General features: G+C 41.3%; 1 protein-coding gene across 3 annotated transcripts in view; it reads right to left on the bottom strand.

Moving 5' to 3' along the window:
* Window positions 1-1,508: 1,508 nt before the first annotated feature.
* The window catches only part of MRPS6 (mitochondrial ribosomal protein S6), a 46,308-nt gene continuing 23,281 nt past the window's right edge, over window positions 1,509-24,535 (bottom strand). For 2 of the 3 annotated variants that reach the window (XM_035545863.2, XM_035545864.1), the window contains exons 2-3: window positions 13,682-13,821; window positions 1,509-2,138 (exon numbers count right to left, since the gene is read on the bottom strand). In XM_035545863.2, coding sequence (XP_035401756.1) covers window positions 1,958-2,138; window positions 13,682-13,821 — 321 coding nt within the window. In that variant the 3' untranslated portion in view covers window positions 1,509-1,957. Of the gene's footprint in view, window positions 2,139-13,681; window positions 13,822-17,572; window positions 17,683-24,535 lie in introns of all 3 variants that reach the window. The other variant, XM_035545862.2, reaches the window with a different exon arrangement.

The raw sequence follows: 24,535 nt of genomic DNA, 5'->3' as shown, positions 1-24,535 counted from the left end.
AGCAAAAAAAAAAAAGTGGGGAGAGGTGTAGGTGAATAGCTTGCAGAGGTGGTGACAAAAGGGGGAACCTGTCTTGTTTTACATAAAGAACATTATTATTTTTTGTGTGAATATGTAGGTGTTAAAAACAATGAAGCACCGATGCCACAAAACACTGAAACCACAAAGGATGATTGGAATCTCGGTTTCTCAGTTTGACTTTAAGCTATAGGTTTTCATTTGTGTTCTATTAAGAAAAACTTGAGAAACTCGAGTAAAGCACATTCTTTAAAGCATTACATATTTCCTTATTTGTAGTTTGTGCTTTCTAAGCTGGCGGTCTGAATTTTCAGCAGGCCAGAAAAAAATGGCAGCTCAGGGATCCCAATTCATAGCACAAATGTTCAGTCCTACAGCTCCTCCCAGCCAAGCTCACACCTGTATAGAAGGAACATCTGCCCTACAAGCAAAAGTTATTGATACGAGCACCTCTGTCTGGAACAGGCACTGGTGCACAGCAGCCACATGATCAATATTGGCAACAGCTACAAAAAAAGTGTACCTACTCTACTAAAGGTGTGTTTTTTTTCCAGGAAATAAGAGACAAAATGTGACAGTCTGCCCTTAAAAGAAAAGCAGATTTAAAAGCAGGAAAAAAAATCAGAAAAAAAAAACCCCACACGTTCATATCACCTAAATATGGACATACAGAAAGAAAATTTCCTTTCATTTTTCTACCTTACTTTTTCCTTAAAAGAAAAAACTCTGAAGAAAAGCTAGTTTAATTTCCACCTGAAGTCCTGTATCCAAGAAGATGAAAAAGAAAAAAAAAGCATCATCGATGAGAAAGAGCATGAAGAAACAGCATGCTAGAGAGCAGTCACATCAATGAGACCCATCACAGTTCCCTGGGAATCTGACCTCGGCTGCTGGGCTGGCCCTCCCTTTAGCATCATTTAACATTGGAGTGAAGGTTTCTTGATGAAGCTCATTCAGGTAAAGAACACCCTCTGTGCTTAACAACAGATTGATGTCAACTTCATTTTTCTACAGAAATTACCATACACACACACCTTCAGTGGGATAAAGGGCAAGTGCATTCCTTCAGTAACATGGGGGAAAGCTGGAGGTCCTCTGCGAACTACTGAATTCATGTCAGACCAGCAGGAGGTCATATGACAGTAATACAACCTTTCATATGCATTGCTGTTTCTCCTGTTTTTTATGGGAGAAAAAAAAAAAAGACAAAATATATGTCACGATCTTTTTCCTGATATTTTTCTCAGTTTGAATGTTTGGCTGGGGTCTGGTTGATAGTGAAATAAAACATTTTTTATTCTTCTGTTCATATAAACACGTGGTTATTCTCTCACGTGCCACTGGAAGTTCTTGGCTTTTGTAGAGAGAACAATTCTTTACCTGAACAGAGTTCTGATATGACCTTAAAGAAAAGTTTGGCACGTCTTTTGGCAGTGTAAGCTATTTTTTCTTTTATATATATATATTTTAAGACCAGAAAAGGAGTCAAGTTTTATTTTTAATCACACTTTTATTACCTTTTTCCAAAAGCAAGCAGAAAAATCCTCAAACAGATCACATACTATACTGCTACATTACACCGTAGACTTCTTAATCTCTTATGTAAATACACATTCTTAAGTAATCTGTCTTTGGAAAAGAATGCTATTTTGAGCATTCTGATGATGGATAAATCTTATCAATGTAATGCTCTAAGGGAAAAGAAAATCAATTTTCAGAGTTGTCATATATCAAAATAAGCAAACAGATCAAGTCTACTCAAGTTATTTTAAACAAAAAAGAAACCTCAAATGTTACAATAACTTAAGATAGTGTACTATATCGCACACATAATATGGCTAAAACTGATGATTTTTGATGGACATTGGTTATCACAATTGTATTCAAAAGCAGGACTAAAAAAATCTTTTAAAAGTTTCAAACATGCAATTTAAAATATTCATTTCTTCTTGGCAGTTAGTTTGTCTTCAAAGTTGACTGGGATTATGCCACTGCATTCTTCTGTCTTTGATACAGGATGTTTTATAAAAGCACGTCTAATTACATCAATATCACGTCCTAAATGATCCATCATGGTCGATACAATCGAAGGTGGGGCCTCTAAGTCTACCAAAAAATACCTGTAATGAGAAACACACACACACAATAAAACAAAATACCTGTACTACAACTTTAATTCAAATAGCTGTTTTGTGGGACTTCTTAAATGAAAAGTTGTATTTTTTCCTTAAATTTTTCTACCAGAATTGTTTTAAATAAAAGCTCGGTATTATTTTGATTTCAAATATGAAGAGTTCAGTTCAAGCAGCTTCAGTCTGAACTTTTCTTTGTTGCACAGCACTTCTTACACAAGGACATTAAAGAGACCTTACTCTTCTTGTACCTGCTCCATTCATCTACGCACCTTGATTTGAACAGTTGATAAAAAAAAAGGTAAAGTGGCACATTCACTTTGGTTACAACACAATCTCCTTTGAATTCGTGGCATTGTTTCTTTGGGGAACAGATGTCAGTGTGAAGCACCTCAAGCTTACGTATATATGGACACAGTTCTTTAAAGTTCTGTTTCAGAGCTGAATGTACGTTTAAAAAAAACAGCAAAGTAAACCCCAAGAGATGGACTTATGCCAAATTAGGCACCTCTCCAATGCGAACATGGCTTAAATTTTCCATCTGAGGGCAGGAGCTGAAGACATGTAGGAAATGTCAGCTTGCACAGTTGGCACTTGACAAGCGTACTGTCTTGCTGATCTTGGCAGGACTGAAAAGGTCTTCCTTCCACACATACACGGCACGTACAAAATGCACTGCACCATCTAAGTGCTTCATGTCCACCACACGACTACCTTTGACATCTACAAAGGAAAAAAAACTACCCCTGCGTACAGAAAGGAGAACACTGCTCCCCATTAATATCTTATGTCACCAAGATCACTTCTGCAATAAATTGCTTTGAAGAACTGCACCTTCTTCATGAGCTCCATTTTAATTTCACAAGAGGCTTTTAGAACTCCAGTATGCTCAAAGAAGCGAAGAGGCCAACTGTATTTCATGAGCAATGCAACTTCAGGTATGGGACACAACTAATATAGCACGCTGACATAATCTCAGACACAGAAATTCATATCCCATTTCTTAAAAGGAGATATGCCTTAAATTCATTGCAACATTATGCCTACCACTCCTCTAAGTTATGAGCGACCTAGTGCCAGCTATCGTGCTGATGTATAAGCCATGTCATTGGCCATCCCTCCTCCCTTGAAATTCTGAGAATAAACTACCATTGTCAACAGAGGCATAACCAAAGAACTTTATAGTAAGTCAGTCTGTGTTTGGCATGGCACTAACTATACTATCGTAAAAAGACACCACAACTGCCTCAGAAATCTCATGAAAGAAATCTAACCATCTACCTGGTTTCCAAGACTAACAGTAATTTGAAGGCTAGTTGTGCAGGACAAAACTCACCACTCAGCTATTTCATTTTAATTTTTATGCATCCTCCTGTTAAAGCTTTCCTTTCTTTCTAGTCCACGCAAACACACCTCCCCATGAAGCATCAGTATAACCTGAAAGTGATATCCTCTAAAGGAAATCATACTACACGTTTGCCAAGGACCCCATTCCTACATCACTTAAACCCAAGCAGGATCGAGCATCACAGTTTCCTTTAAAAACTGTACCTAGCGGGACTTTGTCCTGTTGGAGGTACAGATTCTTATAAAGGCGACTGTAGGGCGAACATCACACCGCACAGTCCCCCTTGGTAAAGGCAATCTTTGAGGATTAAGTCCCCAAGCCAAGAAGCTGAAGAGGAAATAGAGGAGGTGGGGTCACCAACAATGGACAGATTCATGTTTTTCACACTGCTTACCCACATGGAGCTCTTTTTCACCCACCTAGATGTGCTGCACAAGTAACACCAAAATATACTACACACAGAGAAGACCCACCAGGTCAGGAATGATTTAAGGATCGTGTGCTGGATTGCTGCACAGGGGTGGAATCCACACGTGGAAAACGCTGCAAAGAAGCTTCCCTTCGGCCAGACATCGTAATCCTGAACCTCTTACGCAGACGTATATTAATAGCTGCAATTCAGGTCTGAAGTCTTTTTCAGAAAAAGCAGATTGAAGCACCGAGTTCTCACATGTGAGGGGCCCAACGGCAAGAAATCTCCCTGCAGCTTGCCTGGAAGGAACCAGTCCTCCAGAAGAGGTGCCCGGCTGGCGCGGGCTGCATCCGAGCATCGCAGAAGCCGAGGGAGCGGTGCCAGTTCACATCAACTAAGGTGCTGCTCCTCTGCAGCAGGGAGGGCTGCTACGAGACGCAGAAAAAGCTCACCTTAACAAGGATTTGGAGGAAATATGGTGGGCTTGGTCCCCCTTGCAAATCCTCACACATGGAGCAGGATTCAGCTTAATTTATTTGGAAAGCTGAGCTGCCTGTTATTTTCTAGAGACCAGAAAACAGGAGATGTCACCTGGTTAAAAGTTTAGGGAGAGAAACGAGCTTTAATCTTGGACAATTCAGTAAAACTGTGGCATAGCAACTTCTGAAGGATGCATACCCCTTGAAAAGGGAAAGTCGCATCTTCTGTTAAAGCCATTAAAAGCCACTGGTAAATTTAACAGATGCCACTTAAATCCTCTCCTTTGCAAGAACCCTTCCAAATTCTCAACCAGTTGAAACTAATAAAAGGGACGATGGGGGGAGAAATTTGAGCTGATGATACACCACCACTCTCCTGCCCCCCTCCCCGAGCAGTTGGTTCACAAGAGCATTCGTTCGGATTGCAACCCGTGCTCTTTGCTGCCCCTTTTTATTCCCACTTCTCCAGAATTTCATTTCATTTCTGCTTTCAACTCATATGCTGCTTTTCATTGTGTTCCTAAAACGGCAATATATTTTTTTTCCCCTCTCAAAAGACTGCTTTGCAACTTTGTGCTTTCTCTCACATTAGCAAAGGGTGGAAATTTCCACTGACGCACTGTTGATAACTGAAGGAGAAGTGGGGGAAGGGAGGATGAGCTGTTGCAGCATATCTTTATATGACTCCTTGCAGAATAGGTATTTTATCTGAGGGTACAAAACTGCAGTCACTGGTGACAATGCCATTTCTTAAAACAACACCCATTCCTCAGCGTAACAAGCAATGATTGCCTCCCTGTGCCAAAAAAGAGGGCCAGCATAATAAAAATATTATTCTTTCATTAAAGAAAGAGAAGAAACTGACTGCTGCAAGCAAAACAACCAAATGCAACTGACAATGCAATTCCTGAGGAGATCTGGAGCACCTTCCCTCCAAATACATGCATTTAAATTAGCTGCCATCAGGTTGTGGGATTTTTTTAAACCCACTCTCCATAAAGCATGCAGTAACCTTAATTTCAGCCAGCCATCTCATACACCATGCTGCCGCTACTGTTTGCGTAGTAAACAAAAGCAAATCCCAGCGAGACTTAAAGACGGGAAAAATACAGGAATGCAGAAGGGAAACTACCTCATTCCTGCAAACAAAAATGCAGAAGCGTTCAGGCTGTCTAAGAGTCAGCCGAGTCATCAGGGGAGAAATGCAGGAAAATTCCACTGATTCACTATGAGACCACAGTTATTTTTGTCATCATGCTCCACTGTAAATAGAAGGATGATTTAAATACAGGAGAGCAGACTAACCACGGAAATGTACTGAAACAATATGTTAATTGAAAAAAAGAGAAAAATCATAGGATTTCAGAAAAAGAAGGGCATGCCTTTGTGTATGAAAAAAATGCCTGGTTTCATGTATCCTTTTCAACATATCCAAGCCAGAAATTGTTTGAATTTGAGTCCTGAAGTCCTATGGATGCTTGTATATTTTGCTTTCACGTGGACAGACTGTGACTTCAAAGAACCCTGAAAGGCACCTGGATCAAAACTCACTTTTAAATCCTCCTGGAACATGGACTCGGAGGCTATGTTCAATGTACCTGAGGAACAGAGGGAAAAAGCACACTTACAGTGGACTTGGAAGAGGCTGTGTGGTGCCATTGTTGTGCCCAGAAAACGTCTGTATGCTTAAAGATGATAAGCTCAAACTCAATTAGCTGTCTTTCCTTTATGCAGCAACACAAAGTCTAAGTAAGCTTCCCCACTAGGAGAGTGGAAGATACAAAGGCAAGAAAACATACAACTAAAGCATCCCAGAAGGAAACAAGAAACTGTCCGGAGGAAAGCAAGCTGTGGTATGCTCATGGAAGTAGCTGGACAGTCAGTCATTCTCACTAGAGTAATCCTCTGTGAATGAAATTGCTCTCCTACCAGAATGCCCACTTCATCTTTGGAACTACTGCATTGCTCTTGAAGAGCAGTAGTTTGCTTTTCTCCTTGGCTCTTGTGGTCACTATTCTTCCTTAGCAGGGCAGGTAGGTGAGTTTATGCTCAGTAGGACTATCATTTTGTAGCTGGAAGGACTAAAACACGTGTTACTACTTCTAGCTTATAAAACACAACTATGGAATAGATGGAAGTCCTCTGAAAATCACAAGGACAGCAACTGGGAATATCCAGATCAAAACCAAAAGCTACTGCCTTAGTAACTAGATTGTGCCATAGCAATGACACAAATAATCCACTATCAACCAGTACTGGGGGCAAAAAATACTGTTTTTTTTTTAAAAAAAAAAACTGTGCACATTCTTCAGAAATTTCATTTGCCAAATTCTATACACAGACACCTGTTATTAAGCTAATTAAATAACAGAAAGACATTTTGCAACATTGAAGAAAAATTCTGTTTCACTGCAAAAGAGAAGCAAGCCTGACCTACTCAGAGTGTTTGAAGAGTCACGCTCACTGGGCAGCATTTGAAAAGTCTGCAGATTTGTTATGAGCACAGCTGCAGTTACACAGCAAGTATTAATTCATAGTTTAAAAAAAAAAAAAAAAGAAGTGACTGCTTCCCACCTGACCAAGACCACTATTTAGTGCAGCCATCACATTTAATAAACATGCTTACATAAAGATGCTACAGAATTTACCGCACCAGAAATTGATGCTGGCACCTCAGCATCACAAACTACTGTACTGTGCCATTTCTATTAAAAAGCTTCAAAACTGCAAATCGCAACCTCAAAGATAAGGTGAGGAAAAAAAAAAACAACATTTCAGGGCTCTGGTACCCAAGGTAGATGCACATTTACACATTAACGTGGACAAAAGTGTTTGAAGGAAAAGTAATGGTTCAACTCATCAATGGAGAAAGCCCCATCTAGTGGAAGAAGACAATCAATTTAGTAGAAAATACTACAAACATGCCTAATACTCAAACATTAAAACTGTGTCTGTTCTCATCCCAGTACACCACAGATCCAGAACTCCTTTTTGCTGAAACACATTAAGATGTTCTAAAATCTGAACAAAAAAAAATCACACATAGGTTGTGCACTAACTATAAATTTAGTCTGGCAGTGTTAAAAAAAGGAAAGTTTGCAGCCTCCTTCCTCTGTTTTTCTTTGCCCCTGTATGGCCTTCAGGAGCCATGAAAATCAAGTGAGCCTACCTGAGTGAAGCTACACACGTTGGTGTATTATCTACAGGATGAAGTCCTTCAACTACATGATAGCTTGTATTTTATTGGGGAAGAGATGGTGTGTTAAAACTTGAGAATACTCCTGAGAACAACTCTGATGGGTAACTATTATTTTACTCCTAAAACTGTATCCTGACAGCATGGGTTACTGGATGACAATTTAATATCTCTTGTCCTCAAAGAATATTACTCTTCCACAAGCTGCTTGTTTAAAAATAATTTGTGTAAGTATAGTTCTGAAACTAAGATACTTTACGGAAAGAGTCAAAGTTTGAGCATGTAACTTAATTTACACAGATACGTTCAGATCTCTTAAAGAACATCACGCTCCATTACTGAAATGCTCATCTTAATAACTATCTATTTCTCGTGTATTAGGCCACTGAGGCACAAAGACATTAGGTAGACTCATGCTCCTTCTTTCCTGAGCCCATGCTTTGGCAACGACCATTAAGTCACATGCCATATAATAGAGGCAAAACACAAGGTGCTTCCACAGGAGGGAAAACTGCTTCAGACCCTAAACCACCAAGAGAAGCTGGGAGTGAGCTGTGGGAAGGCCAGGACAGCCTGTGGGAGACACGCAGCCTTCCTCACCATCGCGGAGGGGATGCTGGTACTGAAGCCTGGTGAGCTGCTCCCAGTTCCTGGGGAGCAATCACAGCACTGCAGAGCCTAAAACCTGCACACATCCTTGGGAAAGCATCTCCTTCCTTTGCAATTTTCCCACTGTCACACAAACATGCCCACTATGCAACTCAAATTGCAACCTCAATTTCCTGATGTCTGATCTGGTCAGGTACTGCAGATATATACATTTATATACACATTCTGTGCTACTTCGCAGATCCCAGCAATCACTAGGATCCCTGCACACCTCCAACTGAAAATTCCCGATGCACTTGTTAAGGTAAGCTCCCAAAATACAACTCAGCACGTACGGAAGTAAGACCTGAGCTTGCTATTTCAGAGAACAAGTGGGTTGATGAGATAACAGACTGAACAGCAAAACAAAAAGATTAAGAGACAAGCAAGCAAATAACAAAAGAACATTGCTGTCTTTTCAAAAATCAAAGTTTAAAAGAGAAAAAGAAAACAAGCCAATGAAAAACTGGCAAATAGAACACAGAAAATGTTAGGAACAACCAGAATTATTCACAGTTTAGCTAGAGAATTCACAAATAAAGAAAATGAAACAGTCAGAAGTGTAGGGAGATAGGTCTAAAAACATTACCATGTTACAGGTAGATTAAGTAGGGAAAAGCGCACACACACAGAACAAAGTGTAAGGGGAAGACCACAGTGCTGTACTGATTTATGAAATGGCACTATATCTGAGCACTGACAAGGCTGATGCACAACAAAAACAAACTAAAAAAACACACTAACTCTCACAACAAATCTCTAGTGGATACCAAGATATCAAATGAAAGGCAATAATCAAACCCCAATTACACTCGACCACTTTCTTCTCCCCAGAGTCCTTGTCATATCTCCTTCCAGTTTAATAGAAACCTGGTCTGCAAAAAGTCTGAGCCACTACCTTCCCAGAGGAGTGCCTGAATCATTTTTTGAAGATCTGTTTTGCAGCCTCCCTTGTACCAGCTCCCCTAAAGTAAAAATATCCGACATGCCAACCGCCCCCCCCAGACCAGCTCCTCAGTCCGATGCCTTGAAGCATGAAGTGCCACAAGCGTATCATTAAGGCACAGCCTGGCAAGGCCAAAGAAAACAGGTATGCCACAAAGTGCAAACCCACAGACTGTGCCACTGAGATCTATCATTTTACAAGCAGTTGCAATATCCTCCAGTTCAGCACTGACCAAATATGCAGCAAGGGCTCAGTAATGCCATCACCAAGCCCTGGTCTAGACCCTTTATTTGAAAGCAGCTTTGAGGGATTCATTGCTTCTGTATCCTTTTAAACAACAAACAAATTCAAAGTTTAACATTCCTTGAATTCATATCCTAATACACACCTTATTTAAATCAGTTCACTTTTGTTTATTCCAGAAATAAGCACCTCCTGATACGCGTGATACAGTATTAAAAAAATGTGCCACTGTGTTAAAAGCAGTTTCAGTACACCTCATTAAAAATGATAAACAAGTAGAAACAAGTAGTGGCTAGCAGAACAAATATTTGGCACAAATCTACTGCCCATTAGGAGATACAGCCAGGAATCTTTATTTACATTCTTCAGCTGTTTTTTTTTTCCAGAAATGTGACTGCCACGGGCAAGTCGCGCAGGCTCAATGCCTCAAGTACACTTCCATACCTAACCCACACGGGAAACAATGTGTCACATTTCATTCATCCATAAGGTGAATTTGTATTTGTTACAATTTGGTGATATGCTACAGAATGTACTTGAATCATGCTCTTAAATACTTCAAAACCAATGTTCTGCTACAGCAATTAGTACTGTGAGTTAGCAGCTACTTTGACTTCGGTTTAAAATATCAGTAGAGCAACAATTTAAAAGTTTTATTCTTCAAATGTACCCATACGGTTCTTGAAACATACTATTTTCATAATTATCTAAATTCAAAGCCTGTCAACGTTAGGTCTCTAAAAAAGGGAGGTGTTTTCTGTCAAAAGGAAGATGCATTTAAGAGAAAGACCAAAATTTGGTTTAATATACTCTCAATGCACGTGCACCACCTGCTCAGTGAATACCATTTCCAGGGAAGAAACCAGTCAATTATACATGTGATCCGAGGTCTCCAAAGCTGCTGGTGGAGTAAAACTGTTCATTCCAGTGACAGCTGTGGGCCACAATCCCCTGTGGCAGCCTTTGAAAAATCTCAGCTTTACAGAAAATGAGAATTTTGCTGCCAATCGATCTGCAAAGTGTCCTGGATACTCGTAAATTTGTAATGTGCCTGTAACGCTGTACACCCGAGACAGATGATGCTGAAAGCACCGCAGAACTCAGAGGAAAATAATCTGTATTGAGGATACAGAGCACCTGCTCGTGGACCTACGACTATGCATTTTCTAGGTTAATTCCTTACTAAAGATACTACAAAAACCTGGTGGAGCCCAGTGGCAGCTTTGCTGTGTGTACTGAACCTCTTTCTCTGTCAATCACTCAGTTTTATGATACACTGTAAAGACTTGAACTGCAGATAAAATTAACTAAATGAAAAGATGCACAGCAAAAGGCTGGGAGAGGGATGATACTAGACATGCCACAGAGCACGTCTCAGCAGAGCTGTGAGCAGCTGGCAGTGCCATGCTGATGGCCCTTGAGTCAAGGTAAGGGGAACAGCCGAGGTAACCCTGGGCATTTGTAAAGGAACCAGGCTGTTTAGGAAAATTACTTTGTTTTCCCATGCAGCTGAGGGGACTCAGTGCCATTCTGAGTGACAGGAAGATGGTTCGAGTAGCGATCGCTAGGGCAAGAGCTGTCTCTAAGAGATGCACTCTATTAAGCTGTGACCTATGCTATGAATATTGTACTACCCTAATTTTCACACAGGAAAACCAGCCAGGAGGTCAAAGGAAGTAATGGATTCAGCATGCATCCTAAGCCCACAAGCATCTCCACGTCCTCTGAAAATAAACTAGCTGAAGCTCTGCTGAGAATCACCAAACTAAAAAAACAAACAAGTGCACCCCCCAAAATGAAAAGCTCTGAAAGGTTCACCACTCTCCCCATACACACAGCCTCATTTGCACTCCCACAGAAGCCCTTTCAGTTACTTCAGAAAAAGCCCACAATAAGGCAAAGGTGAGGGACTATACTATTCAATACACCACCTTGGTACTAAAGGGGAGACAGGCAGAATTAAAAATTCATTATGAAGGAGAAAAGATGTTAGGATTTTTTAGCAAGTACACTTACTGAACCATCTTGAAGAGCTTTTTTTTTTTCCCCTTTCTTTTTAATGTTGTCTTGTTAAAAAAGAGATTACTTTTACAGATGCTGTAAAACAGAACTGACTGACTTTATGAGGTGGATAAAGAACTGACTTTTCACTTCCTATTCCTAGATTGTTTAATATTCTGAGTAAGTTACTCTCTAGACCTTACAAAATATCAAATCAGGAATCCACCATATCTGTACGCTGAACTGCAACCTCTCTGGCATATCTACACAAATGCATTCTCCGACACTACCAGGTACTGAAACTGCCTGCTGCTTCCCATTGTAATATCTTGTTTCTCCTGAATTTGAACTCTCTGAACAACAACCTTATCCTTTCCGGTAGTACCTACTTTTAATCGCTTCCTTTTAGGAAGTCAAACAATTTAGAGCAGGGAACTACCATATTCATATACAGAGGATCCAAATCCAGGGCAAGCAGAACGACTGCTAAATTAATTTAGAGACACTTGAACTGGGAGGTGGAGAAACAACAGTTATGGTGACATAAATCTGATGGCTTCATGCCCATGTTTCAAAACACGATGGCAATTATTTGTCACTAAAACCCCACCTCAAGCAGAAAACAAAATGCGTCTGCTCTCAGCACTGCAAAGAAGATGGTTATTATAGTCTACTGATCCCCTCCTTCTGCTTATTAAACAGCTAATCTGTTGTAAGAAATGAGTTTAGCTAGCTTACATGTCTGAAAGATACCCTCAAGAAATGGCTTTTATTCACCTCTACATAATTCTTGTGATGTCTGGTTATGATTTTCTCCTTTTTCTGTTTTCCCTGCTGAAGAACCCAAGCCCTGACGGTGAAGTATTGCCACCCAAGCCAAGTGGAAACTGTGATCCAAAGTGGTGAAGTGTTTCAAAGGGCTTAGTGCTGTAGAAAAAAAAGAAACTAGAAGCTAAAAGCCTCAACTTGAACATCCCAAATGAGTGGAATCTAGTCCCTCTGGCTTAGCTCCACACCTGTAGTACCAGTGTTACACCAGCTCCTTGTCGTGCTGAATCAGCCTGAAAATAATTTAATGTTGGATGGATGAGGTAATTAATAATTCTGTCTTGAGGCAAGGCTTTGATTAGCTCCCACGTGCAGACAAGACTTCATCCTAAAATGCAAAGCTATCGGGATCAAGCCATGTTTTGAAGGCAATCACAGACACCATGGAGCAAGAGCACAAGACAGCTGCAGCCACGTCGCCGTTGCTTTTGGGTAAGTAACAGGCACACCGTGGAGATTCCCTCCCCTCCTCTTTCTGTCCGTCTGCTCTCGCTGCCAGCTCCCACTTTGCAGGAGAAGGAAGGGGTCATCGGCAAAGGGAGCGAAGCTGTGAGGCACCCTCGGGAGACGACCTACCAAGGGCTTCCTAAAAGGCGCTCCCCAGGGTTGCCTCACGCCGGCCGGTGCCAGAAGGCCCGTCCAGGAAGGCAGCAGGTCCACTTACACCCAGTTGTGCTACAGGGACGAGGAGAAGCGTGCAGCTAATTGTTATTTTGATTACGGCAGGCAGCCCCTGCGCAGCACAAGTTGCTTAGCAACATTTCTCAACCCTCGCGGCGAGCCAGCATCCATTTCCATTTCGGAGGCAGCCTCAAGGAGCAACAAAACACCAGCGTGGGCAGTCGGGGGAGAAGGCCGTTGCACCTCCGCTCTGCCTCACAGGAGAAGGCCAACATCCCATGTCCCAGTTCTCCTCCGTGGGGACAAACGGAGATGTTTCTCCTCTAAACAAGCGAGTTGTGCTTATGTGGTCATCTCTAGCTAAAGCCGTACCAAAATCACGAGTGAGTCTTACAGGATGCGTATGGTAATCAACATTTAGTTCAGATGCATTAGAGAAAAAGAATCAATCTTGCCAATTAGCAACCAGCAGATTAAGTGAGACTTTTCTCAGTAAACAGCCTGCCCGGCTTGGAAAACAGTTACGTAAAAATGGCCTAACAAAATAACATTGTGTACATTGGGGAAAGCAGTCCCAACGCCTGAGCTCAGGCCACTCACAAGACATCTGCACAGATAGCAAGGAGCTACCAGCACACAAAACGAAGCAGCACAAAACAGTCGAAGCAGAGCACGATCCGCCTCGCCGAGGCGACACACGTTGCACATCTGCTCCCCAAAAGCACGAGGAAGACCAAACGACAACAGTGGCTTATGGACGTTTTAAAGGAGAACTGAAAGGGTTTTAAAGAAAAATGCATCGTGCATACCCTCCTCTTCTGTGGCGCTGCTTGTGCTTGGAGATTTTGTATGGCAGAGCCCTTTCTCCCAGGTTTTCGAGGTTCCTCACAATGGCTCCTTTCTCCATGAGAGCCTCAACAGTGCGCTTCAGCACAGCTGCGGTCTCAGGCTTGAAAAGAAAAAAAAGAGAAAGTAGGAAATGTACACAAATCTGGTTATTCTTATTATGTGATCACAATCAACACATGCACTTGCATGGCTAAGTGCTGGAAGGGAGCGTGTAGTAACCTGAGATGGCAAAATGGAACCACTTCCTTGCAAGGAAAACATTTATTTATTATTTTTTTTAAACAACAAACAGCTGACAAACAGCCAATTCCTCTATGAATTACGGCAACAGCAAAGTTTCCACTGATTTCAGAGGCAGGCCCCAACAACAAACAACAGGAAAAAGGAAATAGTTAATGGCTTTAACTCACCTGGTATCACCTTGGCTGACCCTTGCACAGGTATGAGTAAATACACATGGCAAAGAGCAATTTAAAGTCCCTGGATCATTGATGCTAATTAATATTGTTCACCATGGCATTTAAAGTGAAGAGTTTGGGGGCAACACCGATCTGTGGCTTGCTACAGGGACAACAATCAGCACCATGTTCATTTTGCATTGTCATTTCTACTGCACACACGTAATAGATATTGGACCCTTGGTTAAATCACTGCACCTCTCATTACTTTTGCACAGCTGACATACAAGCCTTTTTAAGAGTTAAGGGACTGACATGCAGTAATTAGACTAACACGCAGAGATCTCACTCCTCAGAAAAACAAGTTTGAGGGACAGGCAGCCAAAAAGCAGTAGGTAAAGCAGATGAAATACTTCCTTGCTTATTGCATAACAGAGCTCTAGAGTGCCAAATCATTTCTGTAACAACACTATAATATCTATGAAAAATGTTAATAAAATATAAATTAGACTGTTTTGAAAACAACTGAAAACTTGGTACACTATCAATGACAAGAAGCATTTTAAGAAACAGACGTCCTACAAAGAAAGGAAAACAAATGGACATCCAACTAAAAAAAACTGCACAGCTTCCTTCTCTGCTCCCTGCAACATTTCACATCAACATATACTCCCAAGTCTACTGTTTGGTGAGATGGTAATCGTTGTAAATGAAAAAGTAATGAAAGAGATGATTTTCTGAGTAGTTTGTATTTTGTGAAATCACACCAGCATAATAATTTCACTGTCTTTTCTCAGCCAGGAGAAAACTTGTGTAATCCTTCGCTCATTTCATGAAGAAGATGACTGAAAGTTAGTCTCCCGAGTCTAAAGTAGAGATGCACACCTAAGGGTTGTTTAATGTCCAGATCCCTTAATGGAAATTGGTGAAAAAGGTAGTACCAGAATCTCACTCTACGCAGTGCAGCCTGTGCTGTGGCACGTGGAATTTCTTTCCTTTTGCTGAGGATGCAAGGTGATATGAAAGAGCCTCCAGATGCAGAGCAAAGATGTTCAACATATTACATGCTACAACGTTGACTGCTCTTTGAAAGACCCAAGCACAGATGGTCTGAAATGATTTCTTGTTTCCATGAGTTAATTGCCCTGTGGCAGTCAAGAGTCTGCACCTAGCTGCTCCTATCAATCAGAAATTTTTCCCCCTCACCAGCTAGATGAACTGTTTGGGAAATTTATTTTCAACACAAAGAGTGTTGACTAAACAGTTATGAGGTCAGCAAAAATGCCTGGGATTTTTTTTTTCCAATGTACGTTTAGGCTGTGTTGTAAAACTACCACAGGGACCAGACGTTCACATTTGATGAAATGTCACTACCTTGCCAAAGTTTGAGGCATTAAAACTATTGTTTCTCACAACAGAGAAATACTAAAGGATCTCTTGTCGCAGCGTGAAAAATTAGGATGAAGGCATTATTAAGAGAGTTTTGGATTACAATATATAACTTTAAATCACTCTTTCGCTCAAAAACAGGAATAACGTTATTTTTCAGTTGACTTCATACGGTTGTCTCCATCAGTACTCATTAAATTTCCAAGTAAGCGCCCCTCATGAGTAGGACCTCCTTCCCCAAATGGAGAACTCTCTTGGTTTTCCTACAACTCTTTTTGCCTTCTTGCCACAGTGCAAGCTGTTCCCACAAATGTTACAGCTGTCTGAATGTGACTTCAGCTCCTCCTTCAAGTTTGTCTGGAACAAAACCAGGGTGTTCAAAACTTACTGAGGAGCAACTGAGGGATGGATAGGTAGACCACAACTATACAGGCCTCACTTTGATAGCAAAATAGGATCAAACCAATTCTGTGAAGTTATGTAGGCATTTACACATTCATGCTGCAGTTGATGATGCTGACTGACAGCTGATGGTGACCACATTAATATTTTCTCTTCCTCCTTTAAATCTCCCTCATCTCTCAAATCCTGCTGCTTACTACAACACTATATTCAAATACCAGAGTATCCCACCAAAACAAGCATTATCCTCCAAGACTGGATTCTTATTCTTCTCTATATGCTTATATTTTGCATTGTTTTCCATCCTCTATATGTCTGACAACTACCACCAAGGAGTCACACACTGACCTCTCTCTCCGCAAACCCTAGAAGGACAAGCAAATACTATCGGAGAAGAATTGGGAAGCAACAGCTACAGGATGTTACTACCTCATTACTTTGAAAGATACTCAAGAACTAGGAAGGAAGGGTCACTGTGACACACCTGTTGGCTGACAGGACTGAAAGTGAGGAACAGAATTCTAAAAGTTGGGAGGTTTTTTTTTTTTTGAAATTTTAATTTAATATACTAAACTCCACAATAGGAACATTCTTTAAAATAAGATCAGAATTTTGCTAATGAGGTACAGAGCCTGCCTGAGACACAGCTTTCAAGGTCTGTTCTATCCCTCCTTGTGTTACCATGGCATATCAGCAACCAAAAGCTGCAGAAGCTTACCCAACTAAAATTCTCTCTGAAGGTATTTATTTGAAACAGAAGAGAGTAACAAGGGCCAGTAACTCGGTATTTTTTGAATGCTGGATACCTTCCTTGATATTTTCCTTATTGTAAGAGTCCTTAGCAGTAGAAGACTCCATATGAGTCATGCCCTCTGGAAAGCCAAGTAAGTAGATCAGGTGGCATTTTCACAATATCTTCAACAACGACCATAAACCAAAAATTTCTTACTATCCACCACACCCATCTTTTGTTTTACCACAGCAGAAAGTGTTTGTTACGATTTCTGCTGTTGGAGAAACATCAACTACAGCTAGAGAAAGGTAACAGCTTTGCTTTACTTGACCCCATCCTCCACAAATGCTGTAAGAAAGGGGTAAGAGCAGAGCTGAGGCTCCTCTCAAGACTTTCCCCATGAAGAACTGTTTTTCCAAGCTCCTTATGCCTCTTTTGGCTCAACTTACAGGACACAAAGGTGTGAGAACCTGGTCCAAACTCCAGACACAGTTTTATGCTGATTCCATCACCACACAGTCTCAGTACTCAAACCCACCTAAAGCAGGAGCTGCAGGTGAGAGTCCCTTGTTTGTAACAGCAGCAGCTTCACAGTGTTGCACAGACAAGCCAAAAAGTAGGGTAACAGAGCTGCTAGTGCTAGCCACAGTTTCATGCTCTAAGAACCATACTAGAAATCTGGCTTCAAGGAAGAAGAGAAAAAACAAGAACTGCTGCCTTTGTGAAACAAGCACCGATGCAAATATTACTTTCTAGAAGGTTCTGACTTCAAAACGAGAATCTGACACTGCCCATTAGGGTTTTACTTACCCACATTAACAATGAAAAGAACAGTTTTAGGAGAGAAAGGGCAGCTAATCTAATAGCTTTAGTATTTTGTGCACTGCAGCACACCTGTAGAGCTTCCAACACTAGGCTGGGAAACATACACTTGGAAAGCAACAGGATCTGCCATTCAACTCTTCTCCTGCTGTGCCTGCTGTGCATGCTTCGGTTGCAGAAGCCTTCATGGTGCTCAGGCAATTATCACAGGAGAAATCTGTCAGGTCAATGAATAAAAAAATACCGTTAAGTTTACTGTTGCTGCTTGTCTCCCACTCAAATAAAAAATGCTGATCCATAAAAAGAGCTCTGTTCAAAAGCGACCGTAATTGATTGAGACCTTTATACAAGCAGCTGTATGTCCAGCTGTGGACTTGTTTGACATACCCTGCTATAACAACCGTGCATATTTGAGTTAAACGGTAGTGGATAAGCTTATTCTTCTGCATCCCTCCTACCCTCAAATGACACATAAGCTTTTCGTCTCTTTTATACATGCCAACAGATCAGCACATTCCCTGAGTGGCAGCATGTCCAACATGATGTGCAGTTTCTAAACACAATGAAGCCTAAGAAAAAGTCCTATATATTTAAAAACAAAACAAAAAGAACAAGAAAAGAAAGCCACAGATTTCTACATTCAGGATTGTAAAATATTACGCTTTTTTGCAACCTCCCCATTTGTGGAAGTACTTTGAAAACAAACTGTTGGTTTTGAAAGCTTGTCACTGTAATCCCTCTCATTCCTCCTCTCCAAAAAAGATCATGGTTTATCATAGCTTGCCTAAAGCCATCAACCAAACTATATATAGGCTAGCCTTTGCTAACCATAATATCCACAGACACAGGTTCCTTGGTTTGCCTCAGAGCCAGACCAGCTGAGGACATAGGAAATGGTATTGCCTGGCTCTCAACTCAGGAGCCACAACATTTTTTTCCTGAACAGCCAGCAGTAATTCCAGTACCACAGATATGGAGAAACAAGGAGGGGAAAAAAAGAAAAAAAAAAAAAGCAGGAGAAAAATGGCAGTCGGTGCCAGAATACCCATGCTGGAGAGCAGGAAGTGCTAGAAAGAGTGTGTAAGCCCTGGTATGCAATTCTAGCTTTTGTTCACCCTCCTGGGTGCATAATCAAGCCCTTTCGAATGGGTTCACCCTTAGTGAACTTGATGAACTTCATTAGTGAACTCAGTTCCCCATCATTTGGTCATGAGTGAGTTACCTTATTCTCAGAGGTACAGATCTACTGAGCCTACCAAAGCTGTGGAAGGAAGACGGGGGAAGTCTCTGCGGACTTTCCAAGTGCATTTACTTGGAAAACTGCCCCTGGAAAACATAACTGAAGGACCAGGATCAACCTTCCTCACCCCTCTACCCCTGCACTTTTTAAACTCGGAGCTGCCCAGAGGAAATGTGTCAACTAGCAAGTCAAGTCCATAGCTGGCTGACCAAGCAAAAACAGCAGAGGCATGTTACAAAAGACACTTTCTGCATAGGGCTGGATGTCGCCAGAGATGAGGAATGCTGTGGCCACATTTACCAGGGTGAACCTGGTGCTGCTGCTGCCAATGCCTCAAGATCAGCGGGCACCTTTCCACAAATAATCCAGCTAAGTTTATTTGAAACGCTGCTACTCCCGTGGGCCCAGAGGCTACGCACAGCCCCATACATCACACAAACCACAGCCGCATACCACGCCCTAGGCATTTCCCCATACCTACTGCTTGTCCCCTTTCTCCTCACCAGTCTTTCTTCCGTCCAGTCGTAGGGGGCAAGCTGTAACATCAAGTGCCCTTCTCTGGTAAATCCCCATAGCACATCATGGCATCACATGGTACAAATGGGCCAACCTGGCTCTGGAAGCCATTCGGTCACATTCATAGAGCACTGCCACCGCCACCACTGCCTGCAAATGCAGAGAGCCTCTATGCAAACCCGAGCTGACTGATGCCCAGGTCAGTCAGGCCTGTCTACACTGCATCGCTTCTTCCACGCACCCCAAAGCCACCCCAGGTCAAAGATTGGTTCAGGTAGCTCAACAGCTGTACGGTATGCCCTTTTGTGGCTCTTTTCAGTGTATCATAAATGTCACGAGGGAACAGAAAGCTATTTAATGCACAGACTTCTTCAGGATCTCAAGAGATTGCAAAAATGGGAACAGATGGGGGTACCCAGCCAATTGTCACCCAGGAACAAAGCCACAAATGCATGGTAATAATCAGTGAGTACCAAACACAGCTCCAACAACCTCTTTGTGAGGAGAAGTTATTATACACCACCAGCAGGAGTAAAAGCTGTAGTACGTTTTTTATCAATTGTAAAGAACTCGCATGGCAACCAGAAAGTAAAAAAGGGGCAATATACTGATGGCAAAGTATCCTTTGTTCTACTGGAGACCAAATGAACGTGAACTCATCAGCTATGAAGCTACAAGAAGCATCTCTGAGATAGACCAGAAATTCAGCAAGAGCATGGAATAAAGCTTTTGTAATGTTGATGTCTCCTAAAAACCAAGGAGCCATCCGCTCAATCCTAAAGGAAAGGCCAACTCTGTGGCTGGAGTTAGAGCCATCTAAAAAGACTGCATCACTGCTCCATGCAGTCTGCATGGAGACTGCACTCACTGCCTAGTGAGCTGGCCAGAGGGAGCTCAAGAGACAAAGTCAAAAGGATAGAAATAAACAGAACTGGCTAAAAAAGCAGCTTTCTCAAGATACCAAGGCTCTCCTCCTAACAGAGTCTTCAGTGGTAGAACAGGAAACAGACACCAAATGCCTAGTTTTAGGGTCAGTTAGGACTAGACTCAAGTTCTTCTGACTACTCACTCAGTTAATACAAAGCATTTAAAAACCAGTGGGCACACCTCTTTAAAATACAAACAAAAAGGAATCCATCAGTCTTCAAATTCCCTTCAATGTAGTAATAGTAGCATAAAACTGTGTCTTTTTGGTTACTAAACAGTTAAAGTTCTTCTGCGATTATTCATTGAGGTGGAAATTAAAGAATGCAAAACTTATGTTTAAAAACTGCAATTCAAAAGCAGTAAAACTGAAAAACATGTCCATATCGTTACTGAATACGTAATTAAATACTAAAAACTTATTAGTGAAAATGATAAAAACACAGACGTTTGTGAACTCGCCAAGATCAACAAGAAAGAAAGAAAGATGATGAACTTTACAATGAGGAACACGGGGAAGCTGGAGAGTCATTCAACTCTCGCACCCTCTCTTAGTACACAAGAGGCAGCAGACAGATGAAAAACCAATCAGCAGATTAAGAATGGACAGCAAAGAACAAAATAGCGCTAATATTAGCAAAAAACGTACCAGGCATACAAGCCAGCTCATGACAGGTTAGTTCTTTATCTGCCTAGGGATCAAACTTGAAGTCCTGGTGCAAGATGCAAAGCTGCAATTACCGTAAAAGCATAAACAACACGGAGCAGCAGCAGCAAGTAGAGCACAACCGTTGAAGGACACGTACTATTCAGAAAAGATCAAAGTGGTAGATCAAGTGAACAGAAAGTGTGCTAGCCGTGCTGCACCCATCCTAACAATGACCAGCATGCGACTTCTGAGCATAATAGGCAGAGTCTCTGGAAAGCAAGCAACAAGAACCAGGACTCCAGATACCTCAGTGGAAGTCCAGAGCCAGACAGGGGTGAGGAGGGAACTGTCTAGGGAAAGCTGGGCATACAGCAGCACTAGGTAGGAACAGATTTCTCTAACGATGACAGTATGATTTTCCAGACATAGTGTAAGGAACAAATGACAGAACCAAGAATGGTATTTTCACCAAACATTTATTGGTCAAGGATACATGATAGTATTCTAGAAATGGATTCAGAAAATAGTGAAATTATAGATGGCAAGTCTCTAAAAGTAAGTTTGGGGGCTGACCAAAATTACCTCTGTCTGAATTAAATGCAACACTGCATATCTCCAAAAACCAGCTCTTTAATTACATTGTAATGGAGGGTAAGCCAAGGCATTATCAACTTCACCTGATGCAAATGTGAAGCCCAGGGACCTGGATGCAAAGGAAGCAACTTTTAAAGTCAAAGAGCTGCTAATCTCTCCTCTGTCCCCAAATCCACCTTTCTTCTTCAAAGAACCTAAATTCCACAATATTTTTTAACTCAGTGTTTGAGATCAAAGTTAATTTAACACTTTAGTCTCACCAATGAACTTAGCTTACAATTAGTTCATTTTATAAAGTGTCAACTCTTATAATTTCTAAAAGGAACTCTAGAAGGTGTCTTGTAAGTCTGAATGGAACAACTTTGCCAACTATAACCAAATCCCCTGTGATGCAGGGCCATTTCAGTGGTTTATTATTAGAAACCATTGAATTTAACATTTGGATACTACTTGAGAGCCATCTTTGTTACAATGCCACTTAGAAACTTACCCTCTTCTTCTCAAATCACAATAAATTACAACACAGACTTCAATCTAATGCTCCTGATCAGCTAAAGTCTACTTACCAGAAACTACAAGCAAGCCTTGTTCTTCATGACTTTTAGATATGGAGTACATTTCATCAGGTTTACTTTATATATTCATTAAGCTTAAATAAGCTCAAAAAGTAACAAGAAAAAAAGAAGGAAAAAAAAGCACATTGGGAGTTATTTCCAAAAGCCTTTTCTCCCTGGTGTTTGAAACGTGCATGCGCACACACACATTCACCTACAACTCCAATTGTTTCCATATTTGTCAGGTTTAAGATGAAAAAGCAAACGCATTCTAATGAAGAGAACAAAAAGCTAATAGTAAGAACAAAAAATGGGGAAAGTGAGAAGAACAGAAGTCTTCTCCAATCTTGTGATACAGAAGCTGAAACCACAGTCAAGAAGCTTCTTCTACCATCCCAGTACTTCTCATTGGTAAACCTCCACCAGAGTACATTAAGAGTAGATAAGTGGTTGCACAATTTGCCAATTTGGATAATCAATTCTTGTCCCCAGAGCTATCAACTGCCAATTAAAAAATAATAATAATAAAACAAAACTGAAACTTCTTCTGACTTCACAAACTTTCCCTTTGATTCCTCAAGCTTTTGGTTTGGAATTGCCCAGCCTTCACCTTCAAAAATCCTTGAGATGAGCAAAATGTAAAGCCAAACTAAGCTGTTCAGCCTAATCTAAGAAAGATCTGCATCAAGTTATCCGTAGACAAGTATGGAAAAGAAATCCAATTCACGATAGTATTTTTAGATGTAATCAGGATTTTAAACACAACAGAGAGAAAAGCTTTGCTCTTTTCTCCTCCCCATCTTCCAATATCACAGCTGACTTAAAGCTTACTGCTTTCTTGAGAAAGCTGGTTTAGGCTTCTCTGGATAAGAGGTCCTTTGGTGCAATTTTACTTGCTATGATGTTTAATAAGACATAATTCCTACAAAAATAGCTTGCAGCTGCTCTTTACACAACTGGCCATTCATACAACCCAGCAGACTTAAGTCAAGATTTACGTACCTCCCAAGAACGTCATCTACATTATCAAATTTCTCAAGACAAGACTAATTTCAAGTCTTTTTCTGGGTTAAGATATCCTCAGAAAAGCACTTTCTTCCAATATCTCTTCTCTCATCCTTGTTTCCGTCTCCTTACTTTCCACTGTGTCATGTGTCCATATCTCGCTCCCCTAGTATTTTCTCTCATTTTCTTCTTTACACACACTTAACTACAGCTTGGAAGACTTACAGACACTGACAGAAGGGGTCCAAAAGTGATGGCTGCTATTCCAAGGTAAGCCAAACCCATTTGTTCCCCTTACCATCAGTGTTTGAAAGGAAAAGGCTGCCTGAACATGCACAGCTAAGCAATTCCTTCAGCTGCCCATCACCTCGATTCCTTGGCTTCTGTGCAAGTCAGGGGAGGGAGGTGAATCAAACCATTGTCACGTTGCTGCTGTGACTTTGCTGTCCTGGACACTTCAGGGACAAAATCAGAGGTATCATGAACAAGCAGGGCTTCGCTGTGTTGCAAACAGCATGCAACACCACAGCATTTACAATGCCGGCTGCCTCCCTGTCCAGCCCCGGATAGGTGACACCGAGCCTGGTACTTTTCCCTGCAGGGACCAGCTCGCTGTCTGACACAGCACACGCGCAGGCAGCTCAAAACCCGCAGGGATTCTTTCAGTGTAATTGCACTGGACGCTTTCAGCACACTAGGTATTTTTCAAGTCAGCTTTCACACTTCTGTAATTGGGGGAAACGTGCGCAGCAGCGAAGGAGGCTGGCACTGCACACCTTCCAGAAGACAAACACCAGTTTGGGAGAGAGTCACAGCTGCAAAGGCCACAGACGGTTAATTTCAACATTTCCCAGTCAAAGGCTTCCAGCCTTAGAGCTCCAACAAGAGCCCAGTCCTTGGAGAGTTACATGCAACTGTCCAAAGCATCCATTGTAGCCATCAAGTCTTGGGACATATTCCCATGAAGCCCCAAACACTCTAGACTGAGGGTGTACCGTTAGCACCAGACTAGTCTAAGTCCTTAAACGAAAGAAATGTTAAAGACTAGACTTAAAGAACTAGAACAGGAGATCCGATTCCTAATATTTAGCTGTTATACCCATCATAGTCATCCTTAGTGCTATATAACAAGTGTCAGGACTAAGAAAAACACTAAATAAGTAATAATCTTTACAGAGAGTGTGTGGAACCACGGCCGTAGGTTTAAAATCCTCCTGCTTTTGCAGAAAATTAATCGTCCTTGACTCTGAACCAGAATAGCACACAGGGCGGAAATCACAGTTTCAACCAGCTGGTGCGCGTAAGCGAAACTGAAACCTTGGTGATTTCTTGGTGAAATTCTCCTATGCACAACATGTATATTTATATACACACACATACGTATATAGAGATATTCAAAGCTGATTTACAAAACTAGTTCCATGGTTTAGGTAAGCATTAAAAATAATTGACTAGCTCAGGGGTTATAAGCATGACAGCCATGAAATCAAAGCATCACCTTATCCCTATCAGTCTACATACTCCTCAAAAAAACATCAAAAAAACAAATTGCAAATTACACCCTGATTAAATGCGCTTACTAGGCAGG

This window comes from Cygnus atratus, chromosome 1 (assembly GCF_013377495.2).
Source record: "Cygnus atratus isolate AKBS03 ecotype Queensland, Australia chromosome 1, CAtr_DNAZoo_HiC_assembly, whole genome shotgun sequence".
NCBI lineage: Eukaryota > Metazoa > Chordata > Aves > Anseriformes > Anatidae > Cygnus > Cygnus atratus.
The sequence above is the reverse complement of the archived record's forward strand: the minus strand, read 5'-3'. Positions and strand labels throughout refer to the sequence as shown.